Here is a 19,415-nt window from a genome sequence, read left to right on the forward strand (position 1 = left end):
CTCTCAATTCCATAAATTGCTCTAAAAAAAAAAAAGAAGAAAAAGCTCTCAAAACTAAAATTTGCTAAAACAAAAACAAACCCTGAGCTCTCAATCTTGTTTGTAAGGAAGTTACCTCAAAATCTTTGCTCTCATTTCAAAAGTTTGCTGTAATAAAAATGAAAATTTGACCTAAAAAAAAAAAAAAAAAAAAAGCTCTAAAAAAAACACTCTAAAAAAAATTGCTCTCAAAAAAAAAACAAGCAATTTTTTTTTAGAGTGTTTTTTTGTTTTGTTTTGAGAGCAATTCTTTTTTTAGGGCAATTTTTTTAAATAAGAGCAAATATTTTGAGGTAATTTCCTTACAAACAAGGAACTTGCTCAGGTAAAAAAAAAGACACAAATCAACCTTCATAGCCTCAAACCACCTAAATAAATCTCTTTTACTTCAGTTAATCGTGCTGAAGCGAGCGGCGGCGGAGGAGCCGACCTTGTGAGGAAGCCTCGGCAGCGAGCCTGCAGCCCGATGATCTTTTTGCGGAAGGCCACGAAGCGTTGCCTCACGAAGAACATGCGGGTGTAGCGCTGCAGGGTGAGGGCCGCCAGCTGACGGGAGCGCTCCCGTTTGCACTCCAACAACTGGTAGATGTCCTCCTTCAGAAACAGCTTACACACAGAGAGAGAGAGAGAGACACATACATGTATTTAGATTGTGTTGCTGTTTTTTTTCTTTCTGAAAGGCTTAAAACGAGAGGAGGAAGTCACCTTGGTGACTCCAACGTGGAAGGCTCCCGGTCTGAGGAGACACAGCTTGCTGAGCATCATCACACAGTTCTCTCCAATCGCAGCTGGAATCTCGTGTATCCCCACCAGGGACTTATACCTGCAGATAACACACATCCACATGCATGTACACGTGCATGCAAAGTGCAATGCATTGGCTTATAATCCGCATATATAATCATCTCTGGGTGTGTTACCTGAACAGGAAGACGTAGAATGGCATTCTCACAGGATAGCCCTCTCGGCGGATCCTAATGGTCTCGAGGGCGCCGGAGTGTCTCAGCTGGCTGCTGACCAGCTCGTCCTCAAATACACCCGGTTGCTAAACGCATTTGAATAACAGTGACTGTCCGGACATCGTGGGACTGAACTCACGCGTGCAAATTATCAAATGTACAAAAATCTACCTTCATATTATTTGGCTTAATGCAGCGAACAAAAAAAGGGTTGCACCTGAAACGGAAGAATAAAATAGACGAGTGAATTAAATATCCTGCTTTTTATTCATCACTCTATATCTTTATAAACTAGGTGATGTTTTAATAAAAGTGTGCGTGCGATTAGTTATTTTGTGTGTAAATAGCGCTTCAGGTTCACCTCTCCATCTTCTCCACCAGCTCCAGCAGGGACTGTTGGAACTTGTAGCTGACGGTGGGAGCTTGGTACTTCCTGGTGACCGTGCTGCTCTTCCTCATGTGGCCTCCTCTCTGCTGACCTGTGACCTCTGCGTGAACCAGGAAGAGGTTTGACACCATCTGGACACACACACAAAGCGTGCACACGTTTTAGTGCCCATGAGTGCGTGCATCTGTTGATATGAGGACGTTTTGTGTGCACGCACCTTGTTCTTGCTCTGAATGAAAAGGTCCAGCACATCCTGGCGGACCTGGTCGTAGTTCTTATCGAGGAACTTGTGAACCTATTGACGTCACAGATTATCGAAAGACAAGTCAGCAACCAGCGGGAAGTTCCCTCTTATCCAGCAATGTGAAGTGTTCTTGCTTCTTTATCAGTTGTCATACTCGCTCTTACTTTCCCTGAATCTATTGTACGGATCAGTTACTTCACCACCTCAGTGACTTTCCCTCTCACGGCACCGTGAGGTAGACACTTGTTGCTCTGAGTGAAATGTCAGAAAAACTACGAGACTGATGTTCACGTCGCCCTCGGGATGAATTTGTGATGCCTAATCTTTTCATAACGTACCAGAAATACCGTAATGTCTGACTGCGCCTGGTGGCGTTTTGCAAACTTTTGCAAAACAGCATGCGTGTGGCAGGTTCAAGAGCGTCAAAGTTCAAGGTACAAAGTCATGACTAAGGAGTATGTCCCAATTGCATGCAAACTTCATGAGGCAATGAATGTCTGCACGGGACTTCACGGCAATCCATCGGATATATATTTTGAGATATTCCCGACCGAGTACCTGGTAGGTGACCCGGCCGGCAAAGTGCTTGATGGTGAACTCGGGGTGGGGCATCTTTGGCTTCTGGTACAGCGGGTTGCTGCCGTGGTGGTAGTGACACTTTTGGAGGAACGTGTGGTCCGTCGCCTGCAAACAAAGCAGCAGATTCTGAGTGAAGTGCACAAAAGATGTTTTCATCACATGAAATGTTTTAAGTTTATTGTACAAGGAGCTAAAAAAGGGATTAAAAGATGTATTTACATTGGAGGAGTTCAATTATGGAACATCGCTAACAATGGTTCACTTATTTTTGAGGGTTACAAGTGTAAATGAAATGTATGTATATCGATATTTTTTATTTTTTATATCGAATTATTATCTGATTTAATTGATAATAATTTAGGAAATGAATATATAAGCATTATGCTTCTACCTACACCTTTCCAGTCTTTATGTTTTTGTATATTAAACGGTGGCTTTACTCATCGTACTGTGATGATTGACTGAATAAAACACACTAAACACAATAAAGTGTGCGTGTGTGTCTTCAGCTTCTCTTCAGGTGCCTCCTGCCCCCACCTGTGGGAAACAGCTCTGGTCGTCCAGGATCCTCAGTATCCCATGAGGCTTAGCGGCAATGAGGTCGATGCAGGGCTGGTTGTCACTGAAAGGGATGTCCTGCCAGGGGATCTGCTCGCGGCTGTACTCCTCCTGCAGGGGGGCAACGTGCAACACAACTTCCTGTTGCAACGGCTGAAGAAGGCGTTTGCCTCCTCGTCCGCATGCGAACATTTAAGTGTATTTTGTGTGTACGCATTAGTGATGTGAAGAGCGATTGAGTGGCCCCGCCGCAGGTGTGACGTTGACTCACCTGTTCCTCCCTGAACACGATCCTGTTGAAGAAGAACTGCAGGTACTCGTTTGCATAATTAATGCAAAGCTGCTCAAAGCTGTTGAAGGCCAGATCCTATTGGTCACACACACACACACACACACACACACACACGCACACACACACACACTGGAGTCTTTCTGCTGTGCAACATAGGAAAGTGACAGACAGGTGATAAGAGTGTGTGTGAGTGTGTGTTGTACCTCAAATCCGTAGATGTCCAGGATGGAGATGGAGAGGGAGTGTTGGCGGGGGTACACCTGAGCGTTGATCCTCTCCGTTAACCAATGGAAGAGCAGCGAGTACAGGATCTTGGCAACGGCATCTCTGGAGAACAAAGACAAACACACAAAGACGAACAGCGATGTGGGACATTGACATAATTGTTCCGTAAATAATTCACTATTATCTTTAAGGTGGCGGGAGACAGCTTTAAATGCATAGAGGTTACAACAAGCTCTTAAGGGCTGACATATACTCGCTCACAGCTCAGGAAGCAGGGAAAGTCTTGCAAGAGACGCACAAAAGCATTTATATTAATGTTGATTTACAAAAGAATACGTTTAATGGGAACAACATGGCGGAATCAGCGGTGTGGCCTCTTCAGAATATTATTAGTATCAAATAAGAAAAAGCATCTGGAGGAAAAGTCAAACATTTTCACAGTACGTTGCCGTCTCTCACCTGGCATCAACGGCACTTTCCACACTCAACGGGGTGTAGATCTTGTCCCTCATCGCCTCCTGGAGAGAAGACAGAAGGGTTTAAAGAGATCTCATTTAGTTTGATCGGCCTTCTGTAAATTAATTTAAGCGAAAGGCTCTTAGAGCAGTGCGACTCTACGTCTTTCGCTGCAAACATCTTTTTCGACTATACATTGAATAAAGAAAGTAGCATCGTAGTAGCACTTTAGTAGCACTTAAATAGCACTTATAGCACTTTGTAGATTTGGATAAAAGCGTCAGCTAAATCTATTGTAAGAGTGTGTACGTGTGCAGGAAATAAGGTGTGATCAGAGGTACTTTTAATGTGTTCCTCTGTCTCCTCTTTAAGATAAGATAAGATAATCCTTTATTAGTCCCTCAATGGGGAAATTACAGGATGACAGCAGCACTGCTCACAAGTAACAAGATAAAAAGAATCAATTAATATAAATAAACAGTAGAACAGTAATAAAACAGACAATACGGTGGATGGAGAACTAGAATACTCATTTGTGGACAGGTTTGTTGTACCTGTTTCTTTCTCTGGGTTTAGTTTTTTTTTAGCGCTCATGATTCACTAATGCCTGCTGGGTAATTCCTGCTCGGCCTGCGTCCCGTGGAGCCGGTATGGGTTCAGTGTCTCTTTGATCGAGGACTTTAAACATCAGGGCTGTGTGTGTGTGTGTGTGTGTGTGTGTGTGTGTGTGTGTGTGTGTGTGTGTGTGTGTGTGTCACAGCGGCTGCAGCGGTGATTCAAGAAGCATACGAATGACTAAAGAAGATGCAATGAGGTGGCATTTTGGGTTTGAGGTTAACGTCTTTCATGTACAGCTTTTATATTATTTATTTTATCCTGTGTAAGTTGTTCTTTAGACAGTCACATCTCCTATATTTATGTGTGTGTACTTGTTTGTGTGTTGTGGTCGTGTGTGTTTCGACTGTAAGCGATAGGCCCAAATAATCCATGCTGACGTATGCAAGTCACATCTGTAGTTAGGTTTTGAGTTGTTAATGCAAACTGTGTTTAATAAAGTGATTCTGTTACCGGGCGGAAACGAAATCGGGCTCCGCATGAGGTCAGATTTGATTTGAGATTTGTCTTTCAAAACATAATGAATGCATGAATGAATGAATGAATGAATGAATGAGGGCATCGCAGGTCAGAGGTTTGAGAAAAGACACTTGGCAGGTAGCTAAAATTCAAGACACTAAGGCACCGTGACGGTATGACAGTACTACAATGTCAAAGCAGACGACGCTCATTATTTTCAGCTAAATCAGGATGAAAAGGGCATCATCAAATATTCTATTAATTTACGTTAGCTTACCCGCAGCTTATTTGTGCTTCTTGACATTTTTCTCCTCCATTTTTACAACAGGAAGAAAGAATAATCTGGTGTTAAATAACCCCCACAGTCCAAAGCAAGGACGAGGACTCAACCCTCTGACAGCGGACAGAGACGTCCGAACAGGTTTCCACATTTTAATGCACATGAAACAGTTTGATACTGACTGTGACTTTGTAGGTGATGGCTTTCTGGAGTCCCTCTGGAGAGATCTGCAGCAGCTCTCCCACCACTCTGATCTCCTGAGCGCTCACCACCGACGCCACCTCCTGGCCATCAGACTGTGGTGCAGAACATAAAAAAACACACACTCGATGTGTCATCTAGTTCTAGTTACGTATCGCAGACGCTCTTCTTCTGTTCATTGTCGTCATTTTTCCACATTAAAGTTAAATTTAGTGAAGGTCAACATTTTAGCTCAGTGTATTTTCCTTAAAATCAACTTGTTGGCCAACAATATCCCCAAAAAATATGTTGTGTATGTTCAATTGTTTTTGGATAAGCTGAGTTTTCTACAATTAAACATTTTTAACCACAAAAATTAAAGAAAAGAAAGAAAGCGCCACCTCATATCTCTGAAAGTAGACGTTGCCCAGGTGCAGAATGGAAGAAAGAACTCTAAAGATGGCCGACTGGTCGTCGGGCGTGAAGCGAAGGATCTCCATGGCGGCGAGCAGACGCAGGAAGTCCTCTGCGTCGTTCTTTCCCGTTATTCCACAGTCCCCTCCCTTCAAGGAGAGAAAGGTCAGTCTGAGTGAAGAGATCACGATGATGTCGCTCCACACGAGGCCTCCGAAGGTCTCTCACCTGGTTGAGGTAATAGTAGGTCTCCGCCTCCTGCAGGTAGAACGCCTGCCTCTGCTGCGAGGGAAGACCTGCCAGCATCTCATAGAAGATGTGATAGTTCCTCTCATCTTTGGCCTGAGGGGGGAAAAACACACATTTAACACTTTATATATACTCCTGTCAGAGATATAAAAGCGTCATCTTGTGTATTTGTTTGTGTGTGTGTGTGTGTGTGTCACCTGGAAGACGATACGGGACTTTTCCAGCAGATATTGAGAGGTTATGGCACCACTAATCACACCACTGGAGAGAGAGAGAGAAAGAGACAACACAAAACAAGATTTTAAAGGTGGTTGAAGAAGAGATGGGAACATTTGTGTGTCTGCGTCGTACTCACTCCTCCAGAAAGACCTCTATGTATTTCCCAAAGCGACTGGAATTGTCGTTCCGTACAGTTTTGGCATTTCCAAAAGATTCCAGCAGAGGAGCTGCCTCCAGTATCTACCGGACAGCGGATGAAACAACCACGTTGAATCTGGTTTCTGACACACTATGAGCATATACATGAGCACCCAGATAAATCAGATAGACGAGGGGATGCAAAGATGTCACACATCACAGCAAAACAAAGCTGCTATTCTGAGGAATATGTGAAAATGAACACTGAAATATAACACACACGTCATGCATCAGATCCCACTACCTCAATCTGCACCCAGGAAGAGCCAACAGAGATACAGAGACATGGGGAGGAACACATGAGGCATTAGTCGTCCTTCAAGACAGGAACGTGTGTGTGTGTTTGTGTGTGTGTGTCTACCTGTTGCCCAATATTGTATTTGTGATTAATTGCTGCTAGGTAGCGAAGGACCAGTTTGGTGGCCTCTGTTTTCCCAGACCCGCTCTCCCCGCTGAAACACAGCAGCACACACACTCAATGGACGTCAATGTGACTCAGCGGTTGATACGTTACATGTGATGAATCGTCTCAGTGCTCGGCTGAAGCTGCACTTTCTGTGCATTTCAGATAAGCTGGGATATTGTGAAAGTGAGGGCCCAGTGAACATTTGGGAGGAAACCATGAAAAACATGGTGCATGTGAAGGATAAGCATTTCATCCTGATGTGACTACCTGCTCTAAACTCAACTCAAAGTTTAGAGGAGCTGCTAAAACCACAAGTTAATGCTGCAGAAAATATAATTTACCCTGCTGTTGTATTACTTCCAGGTCAGATTTAACCATACAAAATGCACAACATCCAGCAGATGTTTAGTCTCAGCATAAACAATTCAATAAAAAAAACTGTAATTTAAAAATAGCATGAGGCTAAATGTGTATCAAAATACCATTTTAGATTACATTTTTTATTAAAACGACAAAAACAGAGCTGGTATGTAGCATTTCAAATGATACGCTGGAGGAACTTCATCGGCTGTGGTGATTAAAAAGGTAAAGTACGAGGGGAAAAGGTATGTTGACGGCAGAGTGGCAGCTCATTATTAAGAGTGAACATTATCTGCACTTTGAGTGCCACTGCACTTAGCTTTTATTAATCACTTAGTGTCCATTATATGATCCTTCTCACCTCCCGACTGCTGCTGGTGCAGCGTTTGACTTAATTGACTAAGAGACGCGACACCAAGCTAATCTTGCATTAGGCAAGGCCTCAATTCCCCTTTTGGGTTTAACCACCTGAAACGCTCTTACACACACACACACACACACTGTGCTTCATCACTGCCAACTGCTTAGCGCTAAATACCACCATTATATACCATTGTGTGTGTGTGCGTGTGTGTGTGTGTGTGTGTATTTAGGGACACCGGCACCTTGACCACATTCCAGCTTAAGGTTTCAACTAACGCGCCGGTTAGCTGAAAACTGGGCCATTACTGGTCACTGTACACTGCCCCTAAATACACACCCAGTGACTTTCACACAAACACAGGGTGCACACATGTGCACTCGGACACACACACACACCTCTGAAAGGTAATCTGCTCCTGGCCCAGACCCGGCTGGGCTTTCCTTACAGGTATCTCCTTCCGAGTATACGGCTTGAGTGTTCCAGGTGTGTGTTTGTGTATTTCATATGATTGTTTCTGAACGCACACGTCAACGCCCAATTGTGTGGACCCGACTCGATTATGCTTTCACATCTGAGTTGGATGTAAATGGGCTGTGAGCGTGTGTGTGTGTGTTTGCGTGTGGATATCCGTGTTGACAGGGAGCGAGGCGCCTCTGATCTGTCTTAAGTTTGCTGGCCAGAAAACCGCAGACACTCATGAATTTCCAAACACTAATCCAGCTGGAGATGGAAACCAAGAAGCTCCATGGACACTGCGCATACCAAGGTTAAACCGGAAGGTTACTCAGAAAAAACATTGTAAATATTGTTTCACTTAAAACAAACCCTTGTCAGTCAGGTGTGATGCATGATGAACGGTTTAAAATATGAAGCGATGACACCGACTCTACAAACTATGGGTTTTGAACTTTGATGTCTGGTTGACAGGTACATGGAAAGTGATAAGAAGTTAAGATTCTTGTAAAAAAGGATGGAGAGCGAGCCTCTTACCTGATTATTATGACCTGGTTGTGTTTGGCATCAATCATTTTGGAATAAGCAGCGTTTGCTATGGCAAACAAATGCCTGAAGGAGAAAGAGAATAGCGACCCAACGGGGACATTACATTTAATGAGATGACACTAATTTCAAAGATGTGTCTATTGCGATGTGTTTTTACCATATAATATACTTCATTATAATACATAAATAGCATTTTGTTTTAAATTTAGCGTCCCCACAGTTTGACAGTATGACTTACGGAGGGTTCTCTCCCAGAGCACAACCCTTGTACAGCAACACCATGTCCGTCCCGTAGATGTTGTACATCTTGTAGGGGTTCACAGACACCAGAATGCTACCTATGTTTGTCTAAAAAAAAAACAAGCAATGAAGAGAAAGAGGGGACAAAAATTAAATGGACACACACACTAAAAATAAACTGATCTGACCACAGATTTACAGGTTTGAGGAATGTTCAGCAGTATAATAATTGAATGTGCTTGTATGTTGGATACTTGCATAAATGAGCTCCCTCTCAAATCTTTTCTTCAGGTTCATCAAAACAGCTTCTTCATGCATCTCCCTTGACAGAAGCAGTACAACAAAGGTATTTAAGGATCGCAATGTCAGACCACTCCACCATTATGTTTGCACTGTGTTTTATAGCAGCATTCATCACTTTATCGCAACATTTTTTCCAATACCTTTGATCAATATTCAAGCCACAGCATCTATACACATTTCAACCTCTGAAGAGTCATCCAACCTGTCTTTTTAAATTACTTATGCATTTTCTTATGCTCTATTCTCTGATGAAGACAAACATGTCTGCAAGTCATTGTAATGATAAACCAAAGAGAATTTCTTTTTTTTAAAATGATCTAACCGAATATTTTCATTGCACTTTGTAGGTTTCTTAAGCGTGTGAGCATTTTTCTTACTTACTCTAACTGCGTCATATCTTCCACTCCATCTTCCTCTCGCTGCTCCCGTTCAGCTACGGTCTGCAGGCTTCTGATTGAGTACATCTAAAATACATGTGTACACACTGAGAAATGATGACATGATGCATGCACATAGCGCTGTGCACAAAGGGTTCACACAGTAATACATGCGCTCACTCATTTGGATATATCAATTTTCTCACTTTCCAATTCTAATCTCGATTATATACTCCTTCTATATACTCCTTTGCGATTCTCTTACCAAAATAAACGTACACATTTTACTTTCCTGCTCAATGTGCCCATCACCTTTCTAATAAAATATTCTGGTCTTTCAACCATCAATACATTAATTAGTAATTACATTTCATTTAGCTGACGCTTTTATCCAAAGCGACTTGCAATGAGTGCATTCATCCATGAGAACAAACTCAGAACAATAAGATTCAGGAAAGTACAATTTCTTCAATAAAGTCAAATTACAAAGTGCCTCAGGTGTAGACGAAAAAGATGTGTATACAAATATAATAGTGTAAGCTACGATCCCTCTGATTACTCTGCACTACTAAAAATCAACTACTGTGCCAGACTTTCACCTAAACATCACACTTGCAACTGCAAGATTACACAATAAGCATTACAACTTTGAGTATAGGGCCCAACATGAGCTATTTTGTCTACTAAATTGAGTCATGTATTTAAAACGTTTACCTTGTCATACCATTGTCCCTGTGGTTCCCCCTCTCTGCTGAGATTCCACTGCCCTTGTTCATGCCCCACTTGTCCCTGTACCATCAGGCCGTGGGGGTCCAGCAGCTCCCCGTCTCTAGACATGGACCACTTATTGAGGTTCTGCACTGTGCCGTGAGGTAGTACCCTCTCTGCACCCCACACATCCACATCTTGCTGCAGTCCCATGCCGTCAACTCCGGGGCCCTGTGCCCAGTGCTGCTCTGGGCCGGATCCCTGGACCTGGGGTGACACTACAGCGTATGAGGGTAGATGGTAAGAGGCCCCTCGGAGGTGAGGGTTCATCAGGGCACCAGAGAGATTAAGCGAGCGAGGTTCTGGGGTGCTCGGGGCACCGAGCCTTGTCATGATATTACCGTCAGGGAGACGATAATTTGCACCACGAAGGTTTGGGTTCTTTGATAAAGCATTAGACAGGTCAAGTTTTCGGGGTGCAGCAGTGGGCTCAGAGTGGGTCACCAGAGTTCCATCAGGGAGACGGTAATTTGCGCCACGAAGGTTTGGGTTCTTTGATAAAGCATTAGACAGGTCAAGTTTTCGGGGTGCAGCAGGAGGCTCAGAGTGGGTCACCAGAGTTCCATCAGGGAGACGGTAATTTGCGCCACGAAGGTTTGGGTTTTTTGATAAAGCATTAGACAGGTCAAGTGTTCGGGGTGCAGCAGTGGGCTGAGCGCGAGTCATTAGAGTACCATCGGGCAGACGGTAGGTGGAGGATCGGAGGTTCGGGTTTCGTTGGAGAGCGTTGGAAAGGTCAAGAGAGCGTGACTCAGCAGGATCAGCAGAACCAGACTGCCTCAATATTGATCCGTCTGGGAGTCTGTAGGAAGCACCGTGGAGTTTCGTGTTTAACATTGCGCCAGAAAGGTTCGGAGTGGAGGAGGCAATGGCAGAAGCTTGGGTTTGATTTCGTGAAAACAATGCTGATCCTCCTGGGAGCTGAAAGTTTGATTTACGCATGTTAGCATTCATCAGGGCGCCAGATAGCCCTGGCGATGATACTGCAATCTCCTCTACCGGATGTGACATAAATGAACCATCTGGTAATCGATAAGAAGCTTTACGAACATTAGGATTGAGAAGAGCGGAGGAGAGCATAGAAGGTGAAGGGGCGACAGGCTCAGCTACCGGCTCATTTCTTGACACCAAAGTTCCATCCGGCAGCCTATATGTGGCTTTACGTACATTGGGGTTCAACAGTGCAGAAGAAAGCATAGATGGGGATGGGGGCGGTGCAGTTGAGGGTTCTGTCCTTGTTACAAGAGTGCCATCAGGCAAACGATATGTGGCCTGTCGCATACCTGTGTTGAGCAAGGCAGAGGATAACATCGAGGATGATGGGGGTGATGGACCTGGGGAAGGTTCAACAGGTTCAGTTCTGGTGACGAATGAGCCATCAGGTAGTTGATAGGTGGCCTGACGTAGGCTTGGGTTCTGCAGGGCATTGGAGAGCATAGAGGATGACAGCATCCCACCAGCACTGACACCGCCTCCAACATCAGTGGCAACTGGAGACTCAACAGGGCCCCGGGACATTGTCAAAGTGCCAGCTGGAAGCCTTAACATGGATCCCTGGATTTGGGAGGTCCGCAGTCCACCAGAAAGAAATGATGAGTTACCTCTGATATTCCCTTGTTGAGGTGTGGTAGGAGGAGGGGCGGGAGAGGCAGGAGACATAGGGGAAAGGTGTCGCTGAAGGGGCGAGACAAAGGAAGCATTACGCATCTGGGTGTTGAGCATAGCAGAAGAAAATTGTGGGGAGGAGGCTACAGATGGAGCAAAAGAGGCTGCTGCCTGAGGAGGTGAGTAAACGGTTGTATAAGCATTGGCATTGCGTTGCAAAGGGGACGAGTAAGAGGCGCTAGCCAATTGGGAGTTCTGCACCCCCTGGCCACCAGGTATGGGGGATGAACTTCTCTGTAAAGGTGTGGTGTAGCTGGCATTCTGGAGATAGGGGTTCTGGAGTGCGTGCCCTAAAAACGGTGATGAGGGTGCAGATTGAGGAAGGTTTTGAGGGTAGATGTCATACTGTGTTTGTGTGGAGGGGGATCTCCGTAAAGGAGAAGAGTAAGCAGTGTTGGGGTTAGAGATAGAGGAGGGATGAGGAGAGGGTGGAAAGGGAGCGCCTACAATCTGAGGGTTTGGTAAAGCATTTGTAAGCATTGGGGATGGGCCTGGCTCCATCATTGTGTAGTCATACTGGGAGATCTGAGTCTGAGATGGGTGGAGAGTACCAGGAGGAAGACTAGGCTGAGGTCCTGGATGTTGAAAAGATCTTGGCCCTAGACTCATAGTCCTTTGGGGAAAGGGAGATGTTGGTTGAGACCTGTAGTGCATGGGAGTGGCTGAACGGGAGGGCAAAGGAGATGAACGTTGCAGTGGTTGTGGAGATAGAGGTCTACTCTGCAGCCGACGCACTGATGGCTGGGGAGAATGAGGACCACTCTGTTTCAAAGAAGGCTGTGGGGAGGCGGGAGGCAGTGGAGGAGGTCCTCTAAATGACTGCCTAGATTGCAGAGAGGTCTGGTTTCTGGGCATACGGACTAGTGGCTGACCCCTACCAACAGGTCTGTGGAAGCCTCCTTGAGGAGTACCAATTCGCTTTGACTCCCTCAACCCTGTAGGATGGGAGCCTACCCTTGCTAACATGGGTGCTCCAGCTACGCCCCCTATCTGTCCTAAGTGAGGAGCCGGACCACTATGGATAGAGGACCTGAAAGGGGCTACATGCTGAGTGACAGGGGGTCCATGTCTACTGCGTCTTTGTGAGTAGGGATTTGCTGGAGAGGGTTTCACGGCTCCCATGGGCACATGACTTCGGCTTCCAGCACCGCCTCTCATCCTGCGAGTCGAGGACCGGGTGGGGAGGGGGCGATTGGTGATACGTGACGGGGAAGGAGAAGGAGGGCGATGTGGGGAGGTGGGGCGGAAGGTTTGGGGAGGAGACCGAGATCTCTCAGGCAGAGGTGGGCTCCGCCTTTGTGGGGATGGTAGGGGATGTGAGGGGGAATGCTTCAACTTGGATGTTTGTTTTCTACCTTTGAACATATGAGGCCTGGTAGATGGTAGAGGCACAGCATCAGGAGGTGGTTGCTGTCTGAAAGAGAGTCTTGGGGAAGGTGGTGGGCTTGCTCTCCTCCTCAGTGATCCCCGGGGTGAAGCTAGCGGGCTAGAAAGGGGAGATTGTGGTCGAACAGTTGATGGAGCCCTGCGTAACCCAACCCCCCTCCTTCCTCTTGAAAGGGATGGCTGAGTTCTAACTGACATCCCTCTCCTCTGGTGTGATGGGGCTGCAGTTGAGCCGGGTGGCCTGCGCCTTTGGGAAGATGGCACTTGACCTCCCATAGAGGCTCGGTTAGTGAACCCTCTCCTACGAGAATAAGGGGAAAGATGGGGGTCTGGCTGGATGTCTGTTTGGAAGTCCATATAATGTTGTGAGAAGCGGGGTGAAGGAGGTGCCATTGCCCTTACTGATCCCTGCCTAAGCGACAGTTGAGGGGATGGAAGGGGACTCATTCGTCTCACTGGCCTTGGTGACGCCACTGGGGAATGCAGTTGTGAATGCATCAGTGGAGGCATCTGTGGCTGCATTTGTGCGGCCATTGGTGACATTTGTCCCATATGGAACATTTGAGGGTCTTGGGGGAGGGAGGGGTGGTACACTTGAGAGGTCAAATGCAGAGGTAGGGGAGACGGCGACATGTGATTGGGAGAAACAGAGTAAGGCGGGTGAATAGGCTGAGGGAGAGAGAAATGATCCTGCTGCATGGCCATAGCTGTAGGGGAGGGAGCTTGTCTAAGAAAAATAGGGGTTTGTTGTTGGTTCATGGTAGTCGGGTAATGGGGCTGTGCAGGATGATATGGGGGAAGGGGCTGTGCAGGAAGGTATGCGGGAAGGGGCTGCTCATATTGTATATCTGACATCATTTCCAGATTGTTGAGGTCAAGAACTGGGGAAGGAGGGCGGTACATTGAGGAGGTGTGATGAGAGTTAAGAGGAGGAGGAGGAGGTGGAAGGGTTTCCACCTCTAGTCTGTCTTTTCCAAATAGCCTAACCTGTGGCCTGGGCACCCTGAACTCCTCTGCTAAAAATGGCTCCGCAAGAGGGTAGGCCAGCTGCTCCTGTCCATATAGCTGTCCTGTCTCAGCTGGAACCAGCCCAGCATCCATATAGAAAGCTTGCTGATAGGGGTTATGAATAGCAGCAGGGTCCGTATATCCCAGCATTGGGTCGTTATATAGGCCTGGCACAACATCATACCCACCACTCATCATGCCATGTGGGTATGACATCCCATTGTTATAAGCCATATTGTGGTCCAAGTAGTCTCCATACAGCTCGGGGTCATAAGGGTCATAGGAACCTTCCATGGCGTTACCATAATAACCATATGGCTCTGGCTCCACTGCATACAGCAATCCATCTTCACCGTAATAATACTCCATCCCTTCATCTCCATAGTAATCTTCATACTCGTCATCGTAATAGCCATAAGGGTAACTGTAGTAATCCACATCATCCTCATAGTATAACTCATCCTCATAATAAAAGTTGCCCTCGTCATCGTAGTAACCATATTCATCTTCCCACTCATCATCATCGTCATAGTAATCCAATTCCCCTCCATAAGGGTCATATGGGTCATAGGGCATTGGTTGTCTTTGGTAGCCACTAGGTCTCCCCCTGTTGTAATAATCTTCCTCATATCCATACTCATCGTCATATTCATAAGATTCATTGTAATATTGAGTCTGTCCCCCTCTAGTGTCCCTATTGGCAAATGACAGGTTCTTTCGTGCCCGTCCTCCTGCTCGTGCCCCCAGACGACCCTGACCCTTAGCGTTCAGGAACCTCCCTGTCAACCAGTTAGATGCTGCAGCCATCCTTCCTAACATCCAGCTTTTAGCCTTAAGCCCTGAGCCTGCTTTCTTTTTTCCGAACATGCCTTTAAACTTCCCTCCCATTCCCTTTGCCTCGGCTACCTTTTTCCCCTGGTCTCCTAAACCGGAGAGATTTATTGTCTTTTTAGATGCTGCTTTTGGGGGATCGTTCTTTTTATTAAACATGCTGAAGCCGGACAAACCGGGCTTTTTGTCAGCGGAGGACGATTTACCCCCAAACCCAGAAAAAAGCTTGCTAGATCCCAGAAGGGGTTTAGCAGCACCAGGGTCCTTCTTCTTCTTGGAGATTCGTAGGAAGAGACGGGAGGTGCTTTTGAGGTTTCTCTTTGGTTTTGCTTTCTCTGCCGGCTGTTTAGAGGGAAAGCTGAAAGGAGAGGACTTCCCGGAGATGCCTGAGAGGGCTTTTGATGCTCCTTTGAGGTGAGCCTTGACATCTGGTGCCTTTTGTGCTTTAGTGCCCTTCTTCTGTCCCTCTGACACAAAGCCTATCATAGCTTTGGAGGCTCCTTTGATGTTGACATCGCTCATCTTTTTCAGGTTTATCGCACCCATCCCTTTCTTCGCAGGTGACTTCCCCTTTGTTTCCTCCTCCTCATCCGACAGAGCTGAGTTTTTTGGAGGCTTAAAACCCTTCACAGCCATGGCCTTAGATGCACCTTTCAGAGCTGCTTTGCCTTTCCCTTTCCCCTTCTTTACAATTACCTCTTCCTCACTCTCATCCTCCTCTTCTTCTTCTTCTTCAGAAATCGTCTCCTCTTCTTCTTCCTCTGACCCCTCCTCTGATTCGCTGACAGGTTTCTTACCTTTTCCCTTCTTTCCATCATCCTTCCCTTTTCCTTTAGCTGGTGGCTCCTCAGCTTTCTTTCCCCCTTTCTTATCATCTTTCCCTCCCTTCTTATCATCCTTTCCTCCTTTTTTTGGCTCCTCCGACTTGCCTTTCTTGGCAGCTGATTTTGCGTCACCTTTTTTAGGTGCCATGATGTTTCCCGACTCAAATCATTATAAAAACAAGTTCCCAAAATGTGCTAAAGTAGGTCGGTAACAACGTCAATGTTAATATGTACTCCTGGGAAGAAGGTTCCAAATAGCAGCAACATCCGCTTATTCCCATTTCTTTTCATGTCTTTTTTTGTCCATCTGATCCGTTTTTGTGACACCCCAGAAACCCCAGAAACTCAGTTGTTCTATAATGCACACGGAGACAAACACAAACCACAGTACTTCAAAACACGATCTAGTAATGGAGTCAGAATCTCAGCCATCAGTGCTTGCTCGCATTACAGAACGTCTTCAAGCATCAGCAAAAGAGCTGCTGTCTCTCTGTGAGTAAAAAGAGACGCGACCTGTCGAGGAATGTTACGTAAAAAAAGAAAAAAGGCAGGTGCATCTTGAGTTTAAAATGTTATATATGAGAAAAAAAAATATCTGAGTGGTTACCGTCTCTCAGTTTTACCCACTTGTTGACTCTGGCTCACTGAATTGTTCCACTGAAGTCCATCAAGCTGAGCAAAAATACTTCTCGTTCCTCTTTATAGGTGTGTGAGTAACTTCCTGGGGTCACGCGATGAATAAAAGCCCCTGCTATCCCGGTGACAAAGTCAGTGTAGTCCTTTGTGTGTCTCCCATTGTCAGTGCGTCCTGTGAGTCCAACAGTGAATCCTCATCTTGGCCGCCGCACCAACTTTGGCAGGACGTCCCCCCGACAAGGAGAGCCGACGGGCATGCGTTCGTGTGAGTCTCGGCCTTCAGGGGTGTCCTCCTCTTTGTCTGAGAGCGAGTGTGTATGCGTGTCGTATCCTCCCACATCCACGTCAGCTTGCCTTTCTGACCTCCTGCAACCTTCTGCATCTCTCTCTGGTTACTGCGGCTTCATCCACACCCTGACCGCCTCGACTTGAGGCCTCACCGAGTCCTCAGCTCATGTGCATGCACATATGATCATATGTATTGTATGTCTGTGTGAGTATACGCATCGGCATGCATCCCTATGATATAGTTGCAAAGGCCCACTTAATGCACCAGCTATACTGCCTCGGGGTAACCCTATCTGCAGGCTCGCTCCTGTATGAATAATGCAGGAGGGCTGAGCTGTTGCAAAACTGTGTCTGAGAGGCGAAGCCACACAGAGCCAAAACACACACATAGCGGCGGTAGCAGCACAGACCACAGCTGAGAGTGATGTATGCTAAAATGTTCACACAAGAATTCAACAGGAACCATACAAACCAAAAATACACAGGGGCATGTTTGAAGCCGGGAGATTGAACTCAGAACTTGGGTAATTCAAATAAAGCAATAAAATGAAATATTGCTGTGTGGTTCAAATGTTGCACAATCTAAAGCAACTTTCCACTAAATAACCATCTATATTAGGAAATACCCTATCAGAAATAGTATATTTCTATTGAAACTTGATTTACAAGGTAAAAAAAATGAAAAGCACCATTTGTTAATTCGTTGTTATTCATCTTCACGACCATGATCCTCTAAAAATGCTCAGTGGCCGTTTGGCATTGCTCCAAATAACATCATATAATTTCACACAAGGTATATTTGGCAAAAAAATGAGAACGAAAAAAGGATAATAAAAAGAATATTGAACTTTTTAATTATTTGTCTCCTCATCATCGTGGCTAAAAAACATCTCTGCCCAGGCAGAAGAAGAGCGAGCTGTCGCACGGGGCGGGTGTGAGGCGTGATGGCGTTACGCAACCGGCTGATGTTAACTCAACGAGGACGGTCTGATGTTAGCTCCCTTGGTGATGATCTGATGTTAATTCATTGATGACGGGCTGATATTCCAGGAGGTCATCTCAGTGGCAGATATGAATGTTTAATGTCTGCCCTGTGTTCTGGCTACGCAGCACGGATAAAACATTCATTGCAAGTTGCTCTAAATATATCGCAAAGGGTCAACTCCGCCCTGGACTGCTCCCCAAGCAATGCATTATACATGCGAGCTGGTGTCAGGGGTCAAAGGCCAGACACCACCGGGACAGAGAGCAAATAGCCAAAGAAAGACAGAAGGACAAACTGAGACACATTGTTTGATCACAGCAAACACTAAACATTCAACGACATGTATTCACATGGTATTTATCTTCAGTTCAGGAAAACAGAAGAAAGATTATGATCACTTATGTCAATTACAGTTAACAGGTCCGCCTCCATCTTCTCTTTCCTTGAGTTTGAACAACTAATGATCTTGACCTAAGATACGATCTGAGCAGAAATCTGTATCACGTATCCCCCAGGAGCAGTGACCATGACACAACTCTAAACGGTCCGCAGGCGGCACAACAATAACAACAACAGCAGTTGTTGGTATCGTCTATCTGCAGACTACAATAAGGGGGAATAAAGAGAGCGAGTGGGCACCGACGAAAGTTCAAAAGTTCCTTCCTGTCTCGTCAGATACACACACACACACACAGTGGATTTTGTTGGTAAAGAGACACACAAAGAGATCAATTTGATATGTGTGATGTGTATCTGCCGTCTGACTGATGTGGTCTGTCGACTGAGTGAACTGGTGATGAATAGAGCGCAGACGACAGAGATGGAGGAGGTGGGGAAAGGTAAGGAGGGAAGAGAGATGAATGAACCGCGGATTACATTAACGCTGAAAAGGTGCAAAGCAGAAGAAGAAGAAAAAAGTGTGAATGAAAAGAGAGAGAGAGAGAGAGGGGACAAACATGTGAAAGAAAAAATGAACTAAAAGGAAAGAGATGAACGATGGAACTAGAAAATTGTCACAGTGAGAAATAGAAGATGGAGGAATGACATTAGAGACGGAGTGAGAGCGTGAGAGATGAAGGGGAGAGTCTCTCCATCTACATGCCAATCACTGACAACACGCTTTCATCAGACGCACTCAGCGACACGCGAGTAATAAAGGAGATCACCTGAGCAGAGGCGCGGCCGACAGGCTCATTCACTGACTATGGGTCATACGCTGCGCGTCCATACCACGCCGGAGCTTCTCAGCACCGACAACGGAGGAGTTTGGAAACACTCCCGAGGCCGGATAAGTTTAAAAAAACCCTCTGAGGTTATGTCCTAGTGATTGATTCCCTTTTTCTGCAACTAAAACAACTGCAGTGTGCAGAAAATCTGCTTCTTATATAATAGTTTGACGTCGTTATAGTTTTGTTGGTATTAGGTCAGAAAGAGATTTTTCAGCCCGACAGACAGTGTCATCCCTACAACGCTTGATGATGATGATGATGATGATGATGCTAGTAAAACAAAATGGTTTGAGGGTCAGATGGAAAATGACAGAGAAGGTGAGCCAGGAGGATGAAGAGGCTGGGCTCAGGTTTCCTGTGAGCCTTTCATGCTTCATTCAAGTCTTAAC

At 45.7% G+C, this 19,415-nt stretch overlaps 1 protein-coding gene across 1 annotated transcript in view; it reads right to left on the reverse strand.

Moving 5' to 3' along the window:
* The window catches only part of myo15aa (myosin XVAa), a 34,312-nt gene extending 18,276 nt beyond the window's left edge, over positions 1-16,036 (reverse strand). The window contains exons 1-27 of the mRNA XM_068578403.1: positions 14,213-16,036; positions 13,628-13,637; positions 13,422-13,526; positions 11,776-11,848; positions 11,458-11,590; positions 10,202-10,381; positions 9,411-9,493; positions 8,985-9,048; positions 8,725-8,834; positions 8,475-8,549; positions 6,716-6,806; positions 6,293-6,396; positions 6,135-6,198; positions 5,917-6,030; positions 5,676-5,837; positions 5,277-5,390; positions 3,744-3,802; positions 3,263-3,386; positions 3,039-3,134; positions 2,747-2,878; positions 2,189-2,314; positions 1,604-1,681; positions 1,360-1,517; positions 1,170-1,215; positions 960-1,084; positions 745-862; positions 470-645 (exon numbers count right to left, since the gene is read on the reverse strand). Of these exons, the coding sequence (XP_068434504.1) occupies positions 470-645; positions 745-862; positions 960-1,084; positions 1,170-1,215; positions 1,360-1,517; positions 1,604-1,681; positions 2,189-2,314; positions 2,747-2,878; positions 3,039-3,134; positions 3,263-3,386; positions 3,744-3,802; positions 5,277-5,390; positions 5,676-5,837; positions 5,917-6,030; positions 6,135-6,198; positions 6,293-6,396; positions 6,716-6,806; positions 8,475-8,549; positions 8,725-8,834; positions 8,985-9,048; positions 9,411-9,493; positions 10,202-10,381; positions 11,458-11,590; positions 11,776-11,848; positions 13,422-13,526; positions 13,628-13,637; positions 14,213-16,036 (4,544 nt within the window). The remainder of the gene's footprint in view (positions 1-469; positions 646-744; positions 863-959; positions 1,085-1,169; positions 1,216-1,359; positions 1,518-1,603; positions 1,682-2,188; positions 2,315-2,746; positions 2,879-3,038; positions 3,135-3,262; positions 3,387-3,743; positions 3,803-5,276; positions 5,391-5,675; positions 5,838-5,916; positions 6,031-6,134; positions 6,199-6,292; positions 6,397-6,715; positions 6,807-8,474; positions 8,550-8,724; positions 8,835-8,984; positions 9,049-9,410; positions 9,494-10,201; positions 10,382-11,457; positions 11,591-11,775; positions 11,849-13,421; positions 13,527-13,627; positions 13,638-14,212) is intronic.
* Positions 16,037-19,415: the final 3,379 nt, after the last annotated feature.

Source organism: Clinocottus analis, unplaced genomic scaffold (genome assembly GCF_023055335.1).
Source record: "Clinocottus analis isolate CAN_PGR_092001 unplaced genomic scaffold, fCliAna1.0.p SCAF_16, whole genome shotgun sequence".
Lineage (NCBI taxonomy): Eukaryota > Metazoa > Chordata > Actinopteri > Perciformes > Cottidae > Clinocottus > Clinocottus analis.